The sequence below is a fragment of the Panthera uncia genome, assembly GCF_023721935.1.
Source record: "Panthera uncia isolate 11264 chromosome C1 unlocalized genomic scaffold, Puncia_PCG_1.0 HiC_scaffold_4, whole genome shotgun sequence".
NCBI lineage: Eukaryota > Metazoa > Chordata > Mammalia > Carnivora > Felidae > Panthera > Panthera uncia.
The window spans coordinates 42,971,687-42,990,008 of NW_026057585.1; the positions used below are offsets into that span (position 1 = coordinate 42,971,687).

At 36.7% G+C, this 18,322-nt stretch overlaps 1 protein-coding gene across 4 annotated transcripts in view; it reads left to right on the forward strand.

Annotated features, from left to right (window-relative positions):
* Positions 1–18,322, forward strand: part of SLC44A5 (solute carrier family 44 member 5) — a 314,929-nt gene that overhangs the window by 254,253 nt on the left and 42,354 nt on the right. For all 4 annotated transcript variants that reach the window (XM_049616997.1, XM_049616996.1, XM_049616995.1 and 1 more), the window contains 5 exons: positions 4,553–4,637; positions 11,171–11,299; positions 12,132–12,192; positions 15,215–15,338; positions 16,750–16,833. In XM_049616997.1, the coding sequence (XP_049472954.1) occupies positions 4,553–4,637; positions 11,171–11,299; positions 12,132–12,192; positions 15,215–15,338; positions 16,750–16,833 (483 nt within the window). The remainder of the gene's footprint in view (positions 1–4,552; positions 4,638–11,170; positions 11,300–12,131; positions 12,193–15,214; positions 15,339–16,749; positions 16,834–18,322) is intronic.

The window sequence follows — 18,322 nt, forward strand, 5'->3', positions numbered from 1 at the left end:
TGTTTCTGTGTGTTAGGAATCTCTGCTATGTTTTCTTCTCTTGAAAGTAATGGCTGTATGAAGAAGACGTCCTATAGTGGCCTGTACTGCAATGTCGCCTGTTCACCAGAATCTGGCACCTTAGGAATGTCTCTTATGTATGTTGTGTGTGCCCTACTCTTGTGGCTGTGCTGCATTTGCCTTTAATTGAGTCATCCACAGTGGCTCTTTCCTTTTTTGGGGCAGTGTTTGGTCCCTATATTAATGGGCCAGTTTGTGGCCTACTTGCACTTGAGTTGAGTCAGACCAAGTATTTGCTAAAGATATCCATGGAATAAGGTATCCATGGGATAAGCTGAGCTTGGGGTCCTCCTCCTCTTCCATCTTCCTCATATTTTTAATCTTTAAAAACCATCTTATTCTCTAATTATTCCTTTGTAATGACATAGTGTTTTTATTTAATGGACAATCTGCTTGAATTATTTTGAAAATACTGGATTTTTTTTTAATGTCCATCCTATGCCCTAAATTATTTGATTTCATCCAGCATCAGTTTTGTTTACTTTAGTCTTTTTCTTTCATATTCTGATTTCTCCTTACTTTTCTGATTCTACTTGATCATCCAATATTACTAAAGAAAGACCTAAGTTGCTTGTGTGAATTCATTCCATGGCTACATTAGTAGGTCAGTTTTCCTGGGAGACCTCTGTCCTATTTAGGGTGAGGGGGCCATGTTTGCTTTCTGATTTCACTACAGCATAAAATGATGGGAAGCTGGCTGTCAAGCATAGGCTTTCAAAATGCCAGAATATGAAGGCTTGTAGGCTGGGGCACCAAATCCCATACAAGTCCTTGCTAACCCCAGAAGGTTCCACAAAAGAGGCCTCGGTTTTGTCTATTTTTCCTGGACATTGGAATTCCAAGTGCAGGGGTATGGGAGAAGCAGAAAGGTGATGATTTGCATTGTAAATCTGTATATAAACCTTCAATTAATCTTGTTTTCAGCCACATTTTTCACTATCAATTCTGAATCCAATATCTTATGATTTCTTTCTTTCTTTTTTTTTTAAGTTTATTTATTTTGAGAGAAAGCATGCATGTGAGCAGGGAGGGGCAGAGAAGAGAGAGGGAGAGGGAATCCCAAGCAGACTCTGTGCTGTCAGCACAGAGCCCAATGTGGGACTCAATCTCATGAACCAGGAGATCATGATCCAAGCTGAAATCAAGAGTCAGATCCTTAACCTACTGAGCCACCCAAGCACCATCAGCATCTCATGATTTCTAACATGCAAATTGTATCCCATTCTTCTATGCCCTGGTGTGGTGCATTCATTACTCAACACACTCTCATATGTTTTCCTTCTTCCAAAAATTGTTGAACTCCTTTATGCAATTGTGAATAGATCCTGTTTTTCCTACCCTTAGCTTGCATGGTGAGGTTTATAACTTTTTAAATTTAATTTTATTAAAATTTTTTTAATGTTTATTTATTTTTGAGAGAGAGAGAGAGAGAGAGAGAGAGAGAAAGAGAGTATGAGCAGAGGAGGGACAGAGAGAGAGAGGAAGACACAGAACCAAAGGAGGCTCCAGGCTCTGAACTGTTAGCACACAGCCCAATGTGGGGCTCGAACTGCCAAGTTCTAATATCATGACCTGAGCTGAAGTCGGACACTTAACCAATACCTGAGCCACCCAGGTGCCCTGAGGTTTATTACTTTTTAAAAATTTCATTCTTTTATTTCTATGAGTCTCAGGAAATAGGAGAGATAGGCTTAAGTGCATGGTATATCGTCTTGAATTAGTAGTTTTCAGTTGATGATATTTTGTTGTTTTTTGGTGGAAATATAATTTAAGTTAAATAGTTACTTCCTCAGTCACTCCCACAGAATTGTTCAGCTGCAACCACCATCATCTACTCTGTACCTGAGGAATCTGAGGTTCACTGAAGTTTAAGGATATCAGATACACTGATAGAGTGACTATAGATTTGTGCTGGAAAACTAAGGAGGACTCTAAGATTAAATGACAATTACTTATTCTCGAATTGTTCTCATTCTACAACATTTAGTAAATATCTGGAATGGGCCAAGTACTAGGTTAAGTGTTGCCAAGATAGGAATATAAAGGTAAATAAGGTATAAACCTTACCCTTGACAATAGCATAATCTGGTGAATAACTTGAGTTTATGTAGCATTTTGCAGTTTATAAATCAATTTTACCTATGGGAGACACTTGACACCTAGTGATTTACAATTCATAGTTTTAACTATTCCCATGGAACTCCAGTGATCCATGACCTGCAATAATTGATTCATTTGCTTAGGTACAAATTTGAATCACATGTACCACAAGACTGTGGGTGGTAAGGTTGTTTGAGTGCTGAAAGAGCAAAGCTGGCTCTTAGGGAATCATGAAGTAGTTTTGTGAATACTGTGTATAAATTTATGGCCATATTCTTGAGTCATCTGAACTTGATAGGATTACAAACATGAAATTGGTTTATTTTTCCCCCATCACTGCCCTTAACAAAGTTCTTTCAAGTCTTTCTTCTTTGACATCTCGAGTAGATTCCATATCTTTCCAGGCCCTTACTATTGTTGTAGAGTTCAGTGTAGTCCAGTTTAATATTTGAATCTCATTTTTTCCAATCCCCTAGTTCAAGTTTGAACCCTGCAAGGGAATTGAGACAGGAAGAGAGGGCCTGGTTTGCTATCTTCCTTCTTTTCCCTCTCTTCTGGTTCTAGTTCTTTCTTTGTGTTGTGAGGGCTGGAAGGAGAAGGAGTGTCTGGCCACTGCCCTAGTCCTATGTGGTTGTTGCTACTACAGCTAAAACATAATTAACTAGCCATCAACACCCTCTTTAGGGGAAGCATCCAAAAATTGGCTCTCTCATGGTATACAAGGAGAAATTCTCTGGGAAAATCCTTACTAAATAGTCCTTTCATTTGAGAGATCAGCTTTGGCTTGCCTGTATCCAAACCCTTTCAGCTCTATCCCTGGTGACTCACCTCCTGTCTCTTGATGGCAGATGAGGTATCACCAGGGAGGTGCAAGCCCATTTACTTGATTCCATATCCTCCTATAATAGGCTGCTTCAATGCTGCCCCCATTGGGTTTTTTTTTTAACCCTCTTGTGGTCTTGTTGGGTCTCATTTCTCATTCCCAAAATGGGCACAGAAGACTGATGAATAAGTCTGCCACAGAAGAGGTATACAGTTGGAAAATGACATGCTGATCTGCTCTTCCTACAGGTACCCTCAGTCTTTATGAGTGATTCTCAGAGCCCTCTGTAATTTGGAATTGGGAAAAAAACAATTCACAACTTCAATGAGGAGGAGATGGAAAATCCTCTAAATTGTGATCATTGTCTTACCAATACAACTATCTCTAGTCTACTTCCCTACCCCCACCTTTTTGCTTACATAGACCAGGGCAGGAAGACTGTAGAAGTGATGCAGGAGTCTAGCCAGAAATTTTTGTGGAGAGCTTTCTTTATTCTTACCTTTGGGTCCTATTTGGTGATTCTGAGTCAGTAGGAAAAGTATTACTCAACACTCTTTTATACATTTTCTGCTATGCATGTAGTCACATTAATTAATTGGGGACTTGACAAGGTGTTGGGACATTGAATGTTTAGGGCTGTGTTCTCTCAAGGTATGGCTTATAGACCACCTGTGTCTGAATCTGCTGGTGAGAAAAAGGAAAAAAATGTGAATTCCTAGGCCTCTTATGCTAATATTTGGGCTCTCAAAGGTAGAGAAGGGGTCAGGAATCACAATTTTCAACAAACACTCCCAAGATTTAGAGATACATACTAAAGTTGGACAACCACTTGTCATGAGTCCACAATATATTATTTTATCTCCTTTCAACACTTCTGTGAAGTAGGTAGGGCTGGTATTATCCTAATTATACAGATGAAATTGAGATTCAAAAGAGAACCATGAGTTGCCAAATGGCAGAGTAACCTGCTTCCTAAAATTAATGTATTGTGAATTTATCCATTAAACATTTTCTTCAACATTATTTTCTTTTTTTCTTTTTTTTTAAAGTTTATTTATTTATTTTCAAGCGGGGAAACATGCAAGCCGGGGAGGAGGGGAGAGGGAGGGAAAGGGGAGGAGAGGGGGGAGAGGGGGGAGAGGGAGGGAGAGGGAGGGAGAGGGGGAGAGAGGATCCCAAGCAGGCTCAGAGCCTGACACAGGGCTTGAAACCATGAACTGTAAGATCATGACTTGAGCCAAAATCAAGATTTGGCTTGACTGACTGAGCCACCCAGGCACCCCTCAACTTTATGTTCAATGACAATGAAATCTCCTTTGTGTATGTAGAATTCTTTATTTAATCAATCTGCTATTAATGCACAGTTTGATTATTTTAACTTTTTACTATTACAAAAAGGAGCTTTAAATGTTAGGCAGTTTAAAGGGGAGTTGGGAACTATATTGTAGCTGCCTAGAGAAAATGAAGCCAATTTTTAAAGGTCATTATATTAAAAGTATTTAGGATCTGAAATGATATGGCACATTCCACAGTCACTAAAACGATTATTTTATGTTGTTTTCTTAACAGGAACAAGACCATATTGTTTTACTTTAACTTATTAAGCTGTACCAGTCCCTCCGTGGTGATAAACCTACAGTGCCCTACCACACAGGTAAGACAAAAAATACCTTGAATGTTAGAAATTCCACCTGAATTCCGTTTGAATTCTGTGTGTGTGTGGTTAATGATGAATTTATGGAAGGTGGGAAGACCTAAGCATGAGCTTGTGTTTACTCATATAAAATCAAAATGTAGCATCGCTAAGGAACCTCTTTGATTTTGTCCAACCACCTACCCCCAGAAGTGGTATTTTTTTCCAGACCAGTATTAGGAAGAGAAAAGCTAGCTACTATAACTAATAAACTCAAGTTTTTCAGTGACTTAACACAATAAAGTTTATTGTTGATCATATAACAGTTTAAGGCTAGTGTTTATGGTCAGTAGGCAACTCTTCTCTAGGCTTCTTTCATCTGGTGGCTCTGTCTTAAGTCCTTCTCATCATCTGTATCCACCTGCCAGAAGGAAATAGAAGATGAATAAAGCATCTCTGCTCTTAAAAGCCTTGGATTAGAAGTGTCACATATTGAAATTCTACTCATACAACATATATATTAGTTTTATATGTTCACACATGCATGCAAGAAAGAAGGACTAAAGTAATGCAGTTAGGGGGTGAGGCACAGACTTCAGTGGGCATTTAGTTGTGTCTTCCATAGTCTGTCCATCTGTCCTCCAGAATACCTTTCTTCTTTCCAAGGGAGACAACCCAGTGTCCCATGTAGTACTGTCTTTAACCCAAAGTTCAGGATCTATGGGTGATACATTGTCTATCAGGTCTTTCCACTAAATGAACAATGGGGAATGGGACTAGGATAATTAGAATACAAACTCCCATTCAGAAAGGGAAGGGTGATAAACACATAGTGGTCTGTAGTGCATGGCACTGGAGAATGGTGCTTTATTTGACCTGGATTATATTTTCCATTTCATCCTATAAGTCCTTTACTCAACCAACTGTGGGGTTATTTCCTATCTGCTAGCTTCAGACCACATCACTACTGAGCATTGGAGATATCTGCTGGGGGGGGGGGATGCATAGAGCTCTAAAGCTCCCTTCATGTTGTGTAAATTCAGCAACTCAAAGATTATTTTAACAGTCAAAGGACTTTTCAGGTTAGCTCATGAATTCTGTAGCAGCACAACTGCCTCAAAAACATAATAGGCTTTTAACCTATTTGCTGCTGCTTTGCTCCATGTGCCAGTAAACCATTGCCAAAGATCTTCCCTGATCTAGTTAGTAAATCTGTTTGCTTTCTTTCTTCCTCATGTCTCTCTCAGACTTTTGATCTCTTATTTACCACTGAGACTAAAGCCAACTTGAGATATTGACATCTTAGTTCTGTGACTACCTCTACCACAAGACTTGGTTTTCTACCATAGCCACCCACTCCCAAGGCCAAATCCTTGACCATGTCAGTACCAGTACTCGCCACTGTTGTAATATCAATTTCAGACATCCTCTCACATTCCAACTCCCATAATTGTAACTCACCAGGACCTACAAACCCCTAATGCTAACCTCTTCACAGCATCCCTCAGTTCCCTCATGTTTGCATTTCTTTCTTTGTCTGACTTAGATTTCAAGGTCCCTCTTTAAATTCACTCCCTTATAAAAACCCTCAATTTCTATGCCCTCCTCCCACTTAGCTGTTCTTTCCTGGCAGAACTTCATCCCTACCTAAATGTGGCTCTCTGCCTATTATTCTATGCCTGAACTCAGGCAGCTGTGAGTTCTTGGAGAAAATACACATAACTGTCCTTTAGACTCAGAACTACTAACCTCAGTGTCCCTCAGTGCTGTCTCACAACCACACTACAGACCCCTTATCTGTTTTCTAGTCTTCTCTTCTAGAAAACGTTTCCATACCTTCTCTTCTTACCTCCAACACCTAAGAACTCCTTCCCAATCTCCTTGTCAGCCTCCGACTTTCCTTCCTACTTCACTGAAAAAGTACAGGCATTCAGAAGACAACTTTTAAAAGCTCCTGCAGTAACATCCTCTTGCCTATCAAGTGTCATTTATGTTCATATATTTGTTCTGCTTTTCTTTGTCTCACTGTGTATGAACTGCCTGCCCTCCTAAAGTCAGCCTATCCATTTATGCATTATATCTCACCTGCTTTCACATACTCAAGCACATCATTGCAGAAATTTTGTGGGTTTTTTTTTTATTACCATTGTTCCTTCTCTACTAAATCATCTCCTTGATCCCACACCCCCTTCCAGATACTGCTCCATATCTCTGTACCTCTTTTTTGCAAGTCTTCAAAAGAGTAGTCTATATTCAGTGTGTCTAAATCCTCTCTTCTCATTCTCATTCAGGCTTTTACTCCTACTCTAATTGCCTCCAAATGATACCATTGACCTCCATATTATTAAACTAATGGCTAATTCTCATTCCACATGCAATTGATCGAACAGCATTGTTTATTCAAGCCCTCCTCCTTCAAACATTTTCCTGACTTGGCTTCCAGGGCACATTATTCTTCTTTGTTTCCTCCCAACTCTCTGGCTATTCCTTGTTAGTCTCCTTTGCTGGTTTTTATTCATCTTTCCAACATTGTATAAACATTGGGGTTCTCTCCTATCACTAAACTTGGCCATTTTGAAAATCTACATTTACTCCCTTGGTGATCTCATTCACCAATTCTTTGTTTTTAACATCATCTGCATGCTGCCCTCGCTAGTTTACATGTCCAGAAAAGTCTGCTCTCTGAACTCCTGATCCTGATATGCAATCACCTGTGCAATGTCTCTACATGGATATTTAGTTGACATCTCAAATTTAATATGTCCAAACTCAATTCCTAATCTCTGACTTCATCCTTAAATCTTTTCTCCAATCCCAACAATCGTCGCTGTTTCAGTTAAGGCCACCTCCAAATACCATGGTATCATCCTTGATTTTCTCTTTTCCTCTTACACTCATGTGTGAACAGTCAGCTAATTCTTCTGGTCTCCATTCAAAATATACCCTGGACCAAACTACTTTTTACTATCTCTTCCTTTTTTCAAAGAACCATTATCTCTTTAGATTAGTGCTATGACCTCCTGACTGGTCTCTCTGCCTCTATCCTTACCCCACTTTCAACCCCTTACAGTGTCTTTTCTACCCAGAAGCCAATGTGATCCTATTAAATATCTCACATTTATATCTCTCCTTTGTTCAGTCCTCGTCCCCATAGCTTCTCAAGTTACTGAGATTAACAGCAAAGTCTTAACAATGGCCTTACAGGACCCTTCACTCTCTGTCCAACTCTTGACTACATATGCTGTTACTATCCCTCTGCTCACTACACTCGGGTCATACAGCTAGTATGTTGTCTCTGAAGGATCCAGGAATGCTCCTGCCTTAGAGCCTTAGACTTTGCTGTTCTCCCTGCCTAGAGTACTCTTTCTCCAAATGACTATGGCTTGATCACTATTCTTCAAGACTCACATGTTACTTTTTTAGCAAGGCTTTCCTTGACTACCCATTTATTTATTTTTAGTTTATTTATTCATTTTGAGAAAGACAAAGCATGAGCAGGGGAGGGGCATAGAGGGAGAGAGAGAATCCCAATAAGGTTCTGTGCTGTCAGTGCAGAGCCTGACATGGGACTTGATCTTATGAACCATGAGATTATGACCTTAGCCGAAATCAAAAGTCCAAGAGTCAGACACTTAAACCGGCTGAGCCACCCAGGTGCCCCCTTGAGTTCCCATTTAAAACTGGAATCCCACTCAACTGCTTTTTATCCCCTAACTTCCTTTGTGGCTTTATTTGTCTCCATAGCACTTATTATCATTTTATAACAAACAATTTTACTTATTTGTTGTTATCATCTTCCCTCTACTAGAAGGTAAACAGCTTAAGGGCAAGTATTTTTATATTTTGTTCACTACTGTGTCCCCAGTGCCTAGAACAGGCTCAGAGTAGGTGATCAATAAGTATTTGTTGAAGCAATAAATGAATGAATTAGTTAATATCTTTCTACTCCCAGTCTAGGAAATTTTCTATTATACACATCCATCATTTCCATGAGGAAACATACATACAAAAATATCCTATACATTATGCTTTTTTATGTACTCATGTATGTATGTTATTTATATTTAAGTACACTATAAATTATTTACTAGATCATGCTTTTTTCATAGTAAATGCAGTGCTTTAACCATCAGTATAACTCTCTTCTACTCACCAAATTCTTATTTGCATTAGAATATTAAACCTATATGAATTGAAGATATAAAAATAATGATGAAGAGCTGCATTTAAAGTGCCTCTTTGTGATTACCCAAAGAATCAGAATTGAGTCAGGATATATTTTAGCTGCCAATAATGGAGACTTGCTTTTAGTCTGCCAGACATTAGTGTATCTACTGACCCAAGCCATATTTTTATGCATTATGTTTTTTGTTAACTGCCAGCGTGGTCCAGACATGTTTTGCAAGCATTTAAAGGACAGACTATGATCAATTAGGATACCCGACCTCAATGTGACCTTCATTTTTAGCTAATTATATGTTGATTGCTACTAATCAGCACCCAATTTGAAGTGAAAAAATTGGTCTGATAGATTGGGAGAGTAAAAAGCAGTAACTGTATTGTTTTTTAACAGCTCATTTGTGTCTGGGATGAAATTTGATGTGATTCTCTTTAACAAACTACATTTTGCCATTTTAATTATTTTCTTGTATATGTTGCATACACAGCATTTTTAATATGTAGTGTACATTGTATGTATGTATACTACATAATACAGAACTCATCATGGTCCCAACTCAGTAGTTCCTACTGTCATTTAGGCCTGTGAAAGCATTAGTACTTTCAGTGTTCATTTTAAAAATCCATTTAAATGTACCCAATGGGGGAACTAGTGAAGTTACCTTTCAAAGTCCTATAATTGTCAAAGTCTAAATGTCTGTAAAGTATCTCCCAATTTGTTAACAGTTTGTTCAGCTCAGCTCCGATCAGAATGAAATTTTGACATTTGCATTGATAATAAGCTTAGCCTTCTTCTAAAAGATATGAGCATGCTGGATGCTTTGAACGTCCCTAAACAGTTCTTCGCCTTTTGTAGAAAGATACCTGTGAAACTTCAGTATTTCATCTAGAACTGTGTGAGTGTGTGTATGAGAGAGACAGAGAGCCTATGTATGTATGAGAAACTGACAAAATGCCTACAGAGACATGAATGTAGAGACAGGTTGTTTGCCTTGTCAGAACTTCCAGAAGAAATTTAGACTGCTGCTACTACAAAACATTATTAACTGTGGGGTTTGAGGTATCCATTTACTTATTCACCTCCTACCTTAGCTGTGGGCCTGACACCAAAAATTTTTGTAGACACTAGAAACATGACCCAGCAGACAGGAAAGAGGTGTCAGCTCAGTAGCAGTGGATTGAGCTAGAATCTGACCAGTCAGGTTACCAAAGCACAGCAGGGAGATGGAGCAAGTCAGAGCTGAGAAGGCTTTCATAAGGAACAACTGGAGATGGAGGAGAGAACGAGGACTGCAACTTTCATGGTTAATAGGATCGTTGTTTTTTGTTTTTGTTTTTGTTTTTTGTTTGTTTTAACTACAAGCAAAAACAAAGTCAACAGACTGCATCTTCTTGGATTCTGCTTTCTCTCTGGAGTTTCTAATTGGATTTCAGTCATTCCACATCGGCTCTGTGGACTGCTAGCACAGTGATCTGGTTTGGCATTAATAGGCCCCCTAACTAAGTTCATTAATGTAAAATGATTGCATTGGTAACCTCTCTGTCCACATTTAACAGAGTGTTGGTTAAATGACTATGATAATGATTGCCTGCCACATAGCCCTAATTTTGTTAGTTTCTTACGGTAATAAATACTCATATTTTGAGAACTGTTGTTGATTATTCACTGTCACTGATAGTAATTAGTGGAATAAGTTATCAATATCTGGAGCATTTTTAATCATTATTTTATCTATATGTAGGAAAGGAAGCAAGATTCTAACCCTGAAAATGCATAAGCTACATAGGCAAAATTAATCTTGCATTATACTCTTATCTACTAACTGAGAGACTAATAAGAAAATATTTGTTAAAAGTCCATCACTGTCTTGTGGTAGTGGTGACATTAATCTACACATGATAAAATTGCATAGAACTGTATGCTCACACACACACACACACACACACACACGAGCGTGTGTAAACCTGGTGAAATCTAAAGGTTAGTGGATGTAACAATATCAATTTCCTGGTTGTGATATTGCTCTATAATTGTGCAAGTTACTACCATTGGGTGAAACTGGGTGAAAGGTATGTGGAATATATTATTTTTCACAGCTGCAAGTAGATCTATAATTATCTCAAAATCAGAAGTTAAAAACAGTTCCATCATTGTACAACATCTGATTTGTTTAACACAGATCATTACTGAAGGGCAAGGAGTAGAGAGTGATAACTAGTGCATGACATTTTATTTTTTACATAAATTAGAAAATTGATTTAAGTTTCTAAGTTTCTTTATAGTGGTGAATAACTTAGAAATCTAACCTTATGGATATTTCCTTGATTTGCTTAACTCAATTCAGTTCCCACCACTGTGTTCCTTTTCTTCATAGATCTGTGTCTCCAAGTGCCCAGAAAAATTTTTAACCTACATGGAAATACAATTTACGTACAGAACAAACAAAAACTATTGGACGTACTACAGCCAGTTCTGCAAGTCCACTTTTGTTAAGCCTGCAAAGGTATGTGGGTTTAAGCTTAAAGCTAGAGAAGAATTTAACTTTTGTTTCTATCTCAAGTGTAACATGAGCATTTGTAATGGACAAGCTCCCAAATCTTCTAAGAAATGCTTAGGTACTGTTCCATTAAAACACAAATGCACATGTACATACAAACATACATATACCATTTATAGTATATCATTTTGTAGGTTTGGGGTGTTAGGAAAGACTCGTTAAGTCTGGTAAGTTAGCTTTATTCCCCGAAACCAACAAATTCTCTACTTGAATGAAGTGTATGCTGTGAAGATCTAGGAGTTAATGTCATTTCATTTTATTAACGTCACCATTTCATTAATGTGGTGATGAAGATCCATGGCTACTTAGTAACAAGTAGCATTTTACTTTCAAACCCAATTTGATAATTATTCATTAAAAAGAACCCTCAAACCTTATCTAGATTTGAGACTTATAAAGGAATTCTAAAGCCTTATTATGTTAAGTGGTATTAATGGCTTCTTAATTAGAGAAGATACTGTTTTTCCAGAAACAAAATCCAAGACTTAGAGATTCAGAATGTGACTAAGACATAGATACATGCTTTCAAAGATGTGCCTTGGTTTCAGTGGGTCTGGTTTTATTATTGATTTGAATTACAGTTAGGAAATTTAAGAGTGTTTGTCAAAAAAAAGTATGGGTGTGTGACAATCCTAAAATCCCTCTTATTAGGAGAGTAGTTTGGAATAATGAGATAATTATGGAGTTAAATTTTTAAAGGACACAGTTTTTATACTGAAAATAAAAGTTGTCATTACACAGCCTTTGAAATGCTAACATACTCTCCCTTCCATTTTAGACTCTCACACAAGTTTTACTGGATGATGATTGTCCAATAGCGATTTTTCCAAGTAAACCATGTAAGTGGTTTTTACTTACCTTTGAACTCATAATATACCAAACAGTTATTTAATCCAGTTCCCTTATTTCACTATTGAAACCAAGAATAGTTGTATGACTGGCTTAGTGTCCCAGAGTTAATTAGGAAGAAGCCAAAGCTAAAGCCCATTGTCACTCCAGCCAGGGATATTTCCATTGGAGCTCTGTTAGTTTTGGGGTTTTGCTATGTCAACATACACAAAAAAAGATTGAAGATTGATTTTAAAAGCCTAATAAGATTGATTATTTGGTGCTCTGTGAGCACATGTAAGCATACAAGGATGTAATCTTGTACACTCGTGCCTGAAATCAGCCTAAGAATTTGTTCAGAAGTTGCCTCAGGAGTGAAAGTGGGACATACACTTGTCATATAATTTGAAATTTAAAATGTTTATGTATCTCCTAAATGAATCAATATTATGTTTTTAAGATTTATAAATTTTATTTAAAGTTTATATAAAATTTATCTAACTTTTTTAAAAAATGAAATAATCACTAATTTTCATTTCTAACAAATATAATCCTAACTACAAAGAAGAATATTTTTACATAAAGATGTCCGGCACAATGTTATCTGGAAGAAGCAAAAATAAAAAAAAAGAATAAAACACTCTGATATCCAAGAACAAGAATGTACTTAAATAAATTATGATGTATTCATTAAATGGAATATTTCAGAATTATTAAATATAAGTGTTGTATGTATACTATAATGTTAAATAAAATTTTATATGCATTATAATGACAAACATATATAATTAAAATAAACAACAACAACAAAAAACTATTCAAAGAAAAAGATCACAAAGAAATATGCCAAAATAGTAAGTGTTTTGGAGGTGGCAAAACTATGGGCATTCCTCTCTTCTTTCTTCTTTTTTTCTATTGAAGTACAAAGGTATCCTTTTCTATTGGAGTAGAAAGTCAGGTGCCATCGAAGTAGCTACCATCAAACACAATGTCTTACATGCCCCCCCATCCCTTTTCTTTGGGTCATTGAGGACCCTGAAGCAAGGTCTTGCAAGCAACTACATTTTGCCAGGAAGCCCCTGAGCAACAAGTGTCGGTAGCCAAGAACAATGTTACAAAAAGGTAAAAATGAATCATTAGTCATTGAAGATAAAATGGATATGAAAGTATAAAACATCCCTGCCCTTACAAGTAAAGATTGGTTAAATCACACAATATAAACTATATACTGGGGATTCAAAAATGAATAAAGCATAGTCCCTCACAGTATAGTAAAGGAGACATTATGGTAAACATTTCAATCAACTTGTATTCCCTCAATAGGGGACTAAGTATAGTACTTAATGGAATAGTATGCACCTAGTAAAATTTACTCATTTAAGAGGTTATAAAAGAAAATAAGTAATATTAAAAGAAAGAAACCAGGGAAAGCGCTGAATTTATTTTATGGTTATGACTCTCAAAAAAATTTCAAGTAGAAGAAAAACAGGAAGGAAATACATCTAAAATGTTAATAGAGTTCATTGTGGGTAGTAGGACTATGTCTTGTTTTGTATCTTCCTTCATATTTTCTCTACTTTCCAAATATAAAATGAGCACATTTAGTGATTGAAACTAACCGACTGGATGAAATTGCCCAGAAAAAGGTTAGGGGACTTTGTAGGTAGAAACAGTCATCTTTAAGGAGTGGAGAGGGGAAGAAAATACAGAAAGGCTGAAGGGAGGACAGGAGAGAATCTGGGAATGTAAGCCAAAGGAAGAGCATTTCAAAAGGCAGGAGTTGCCTACCATGTCAAAGACAGAAAAGTTAATTCAATAGCAAATAGTGCTGAGTTCCGTTATATACCAAGCACTGTACTAGATAATGGGTTCAAGCAAGATGAAGACTAAAAGATATGTGGAGGTTTTGGCAATTAGGAGACCATTGGGATCACTGGGAAGCCAGTTTCCTTGTAATGATGGGGGAAGAATGTGATTGGATTGAGAGGGAATAGAGGCAGCTGGTGGAGGCTACTATGTCAAATTTGCCAGGGAAGAACCAGAGAGAGATGTGGAGGATACTGAAGCAATGGGCCATGTTTTAAATGCTACAGAAGGTGGGTGTGGGTAGACAAGAGATCATTTTAAGACAGAAATGTCAGGAAAGGCTTGGGAAACACCTATTTCTTCTTTCCCTACATCAACTGCTTTAATATTTTCAAGTTTAAACTGCCTGCAAACCCATGCAAATCTGTGATGCTTCTTGTACCAAAAAATATAATAATGATCCATTTCTGATTTCTCTTCCCTCCTCATTTAAAATTGGGGTTTTGAAATATTTTTAGGAATACAGATAGGTAAAGAAACAAGGATTCTATTTAATCAAAATAAGTGCATAGAAGATTTAACAGTGAGGTAACTTCTCAGAAATTGTGGTGACAGTCCACGCTTTGTGTGGGGACCATTTTGATAGCTTTAGAATTTCTATTTCCAGCTCCTCCAAAAACCCTGTGAATGAGACAGCTGGAAGGGAGACAAATTATTAAGACCTCACAAATAAAAATTCAGTTGTCTTAATAGCCTAAAGTTTGAACTTGTTCTTCTTTCTTAAGGAACTGTTCACGAATCTCCAGTTTTCAAAGTTTCACTCAAGGAATATCTAGAATTTTTTTAATAAGAAAAAGTAAATTTAGTCATACAAGTAAATGAAGCCTTTTTATTAAAATGCTTTTACAATGTTAGATACGTTATCAATATTACTCTTTTAAAACCTGTGCTGTGCATCTTACTTATTGGCTGCTTGATGAATGTACCATGTGCAAAATAATCAACAAGTTTAGAGTGTAGCTTCTGATTGTGATCAAATTTTCTATCTATATCAGTCTTAGAACCATCAAAAGGCCTTCCTGATCATCAAGTAATGGGCGATTACCCATGTTGAGCAATTTATACATTATCCAGCAAAAATTTGATTGTAAAAGAAAGCTTAAGAAAAGGAGAACATCACATAGGAAGACGTAGAAAAGTGATTACCATAATTTTATTTTTTTACAGTTCTCCAGAGATGTTTCCCTGACTTCTCTACTAAAAATGGCACTCTCACAGTAGGAAATAAGACGACATTTGAAGATGGAAGTGGAAAGACAAGAAATGCTATAGAACTCAGGGCAGCTGCAAAGTATGTTTGTTTACATTTTTATTTTTAGTTTGGATGCATTCTGTTATCGTGCACAAGACTAAAGCTTCCATTAGGTTAAATGTTATAAAGGAAGAATTATGTATTATTATGAAATATACATGTCACTGTGGATTGGAGAAATTGGTGTATATTCATTAAGAAAAGCAGGTAAAGGAGAAACCAAAGAGAATTAGAAAGAGGAATGATGTTTTTCAAAATGGTTAAATCTTTCATTATTAACAGGTATAGAAATGAAACCTCAGTAAGCATATTGGAAGTCCTTAACATTATTTGTTGAATCAACACAATAAAAAAAAACATGCTTTTTAAATCACTATTTAAAAAAATGACTGAAATAATAAAACTGCCAGATGTTGTAAAGGGAAGAGGGTCTTAGGAAAGGCTGTTTCAGAACTATATCAATTTCTACGTACTAACTACAGTGAAGTCAATTTACTGTTTCCCTTGCTGTATGTATCATGATGTTTCAGGTTATTGGGGAATATAATTCCCTGCGTGCATCCATTCACGTGTGTGCACAAACACACAGAGTATCACTGCAAAGCTCAGTTGTTGAATTAAAGGTGAAAAATAAAGATATTCCAAAAATATATTTCTGTTCCTTGAAAGACTTCAGTAGTCCAAGTAGAATAGTGTAGGTCCTACATATTTAAAATGTCATAGCAACATGGATGGATTTCACAAATATAAAGCTTTGTGAAAGAAACCACAAAATAATAGTACAAGTACAGTTCCATTGATAGAAAAATTTAAAAATAAGCACAACTAAATTAAATTATACTGTGATGCCTATATAAGTGTTAAGACTAAAATGAAAACTAGGGAATTATTATCATAAAAGTCAGGATTGTGGTTACCTTAGGGGAAGGAGGGGTGTTGTAACTGGGGCACATGGGCAAAGGGGCAACAGGTTGTAGTTAAGTGTGTTCTCTTTGATAACTGATCAAACCAGACACTAATGATTTGTGGACTTCTCTGGATGTGCCCCATGGTACCTTCCTGCTGCACAGCTGTCAGAGGATTAGAAAAGGGAATTAAGGATGATGTTTATTCTTGACTCTATGGATTTTGTAAGTTAAAGGCTAATCTTATTTAAATTCATTTCTTATAGTGAGGTTTCTGCAATATTGAGGACATGTCATATACATTGAAAAGGATCTGTTCACCATTCTTGAATGTCACATTCTCTGTGTGTGTAGCTATAGCCACCTTTGTAGTCTACCAAAATGACATCTCACATATTGTTGTGGCTGGGGAAAGAGTGACTTTTGATAAATGATTTATAAAAATGTTTTGAACAGCAGCTTGCAAAACACTTTTTATCATAACATGAACATTTCTGTTTAGTGGTGATCAAAAAATAATTGATCTTTTCCTTCTTTGAATTCAGCCGTGTCAATAAAATACTTGATGCAAGGACAATTGGAATGAAAATATTTGAAGACTATGCAACAACTTGGTATTGGATTCTCCTGTAAGTGAAAACATTGGTTTCTTCTCCATCCCCAGCCTGATTTTGTCCTTGTAGAACTCTTTCTTCAAATTCCCCATCCATATTTGTGAATAAAAGGTTGACTCAAATCTTAGTTCCTGCCATTTTCTTTTTCACATAGGATGAAGATTTACCGGTGTTACAAAGGTTATAAGAATGTAAATTTGAACTCTATTCATTAAATTACCAATAAAAGTATAAACATACATATAATATACTTCAAGTCATGCAGGAACAACATCTGTAGTACATTTACTTCCTATCATATGCTACAGTGGATGTAGTCTTATTTCTCTGGTTCTATTTTCTCATTTATCTTTCCATTGCCCTCCAAAGGATCATTTTTATTTTTAAACACATCCTTTGCACGAAATGTTTGTTATTACCATTATCAAAGGTCACTGTAGTTATGCAGAACTGAAAAAAATGTATGAAGGGAGGAGGAGATTAAAAATTTGCAGACATATGATTTGCATTCCTGAAAGGTAAGGGGAAATGCAGTTACTCTACTGAAGCAGGTACATGTGTTTGGTATATTTAAGGCTGTGGTTACTATCTGGCTTTTATGACTTAAAAGCATATATGGTTCCCTCGTGATCAAAAAACAAAGAGAAGGGCGCCTGGTTGGTTCAGTCGGTTAAGCGTCTGACTTGAGCTCAGGTCATGATCTCACAGTTTGTAGTTTCAAGCCCCACATTGGCCTCTGTGTTGACAGCTCATAACCTGGAGCTTACTTCAGATTCTGTGTTTCCCTCTCTCTCTGCCGTCCTCTGCTCACCCTCTGTCTCTCTCTCAAAAATAAATAAACATTAAAAAAATTAAAGAAAAAAAAACAGAAAACTTTTTCAGATAATTATCAGGCCCTTTACAACCTGGTCCAACTAGTTTTCCAGATTCATCTCCACCCATGTTGCTTGGTTAATCCTATATTCTCAACACATCAAATAGCATGTGCATTTCTCAATTTTTGTGTCCTGGGCAACTCCATCTTCTTTAAAATGAGCTTTTGTGTAATTTATGAAGTCTTTCTTGACTTCTTCAGATATAGTTAATTTCTTTTCTTTCTGTGTTCCTCCTACCCACCTATCCACTGTGTGTGTGTTGCACACATGCGCGTACCTACACACACACACACACACACACACACACACACACACACATAGCTATCATCTGTATAGCATTGTATGTTATTTACCTGGTTCTTTTTCTCTGATAAACTCTGAACTCTTTACAGTGGTAACTCTAACTCACCTCCATTTTTCTAACTCCTCAGGCAGTTCTTGGAACATAGAAGATGCATAAAAAATGTGGGTTCAAGGAACAGTTCTATAACCACTAGGAAAATAAGAGAGAGAGATTTAACAATATGGTGCTTACTGAAGTCAAAATTGTAATGTGTGTAAAATACTAGTGACTAGTTTGTAGAGCTGTAAAACTAGATAGTGTTTTGAGAGTTTACTCACTTCAATGC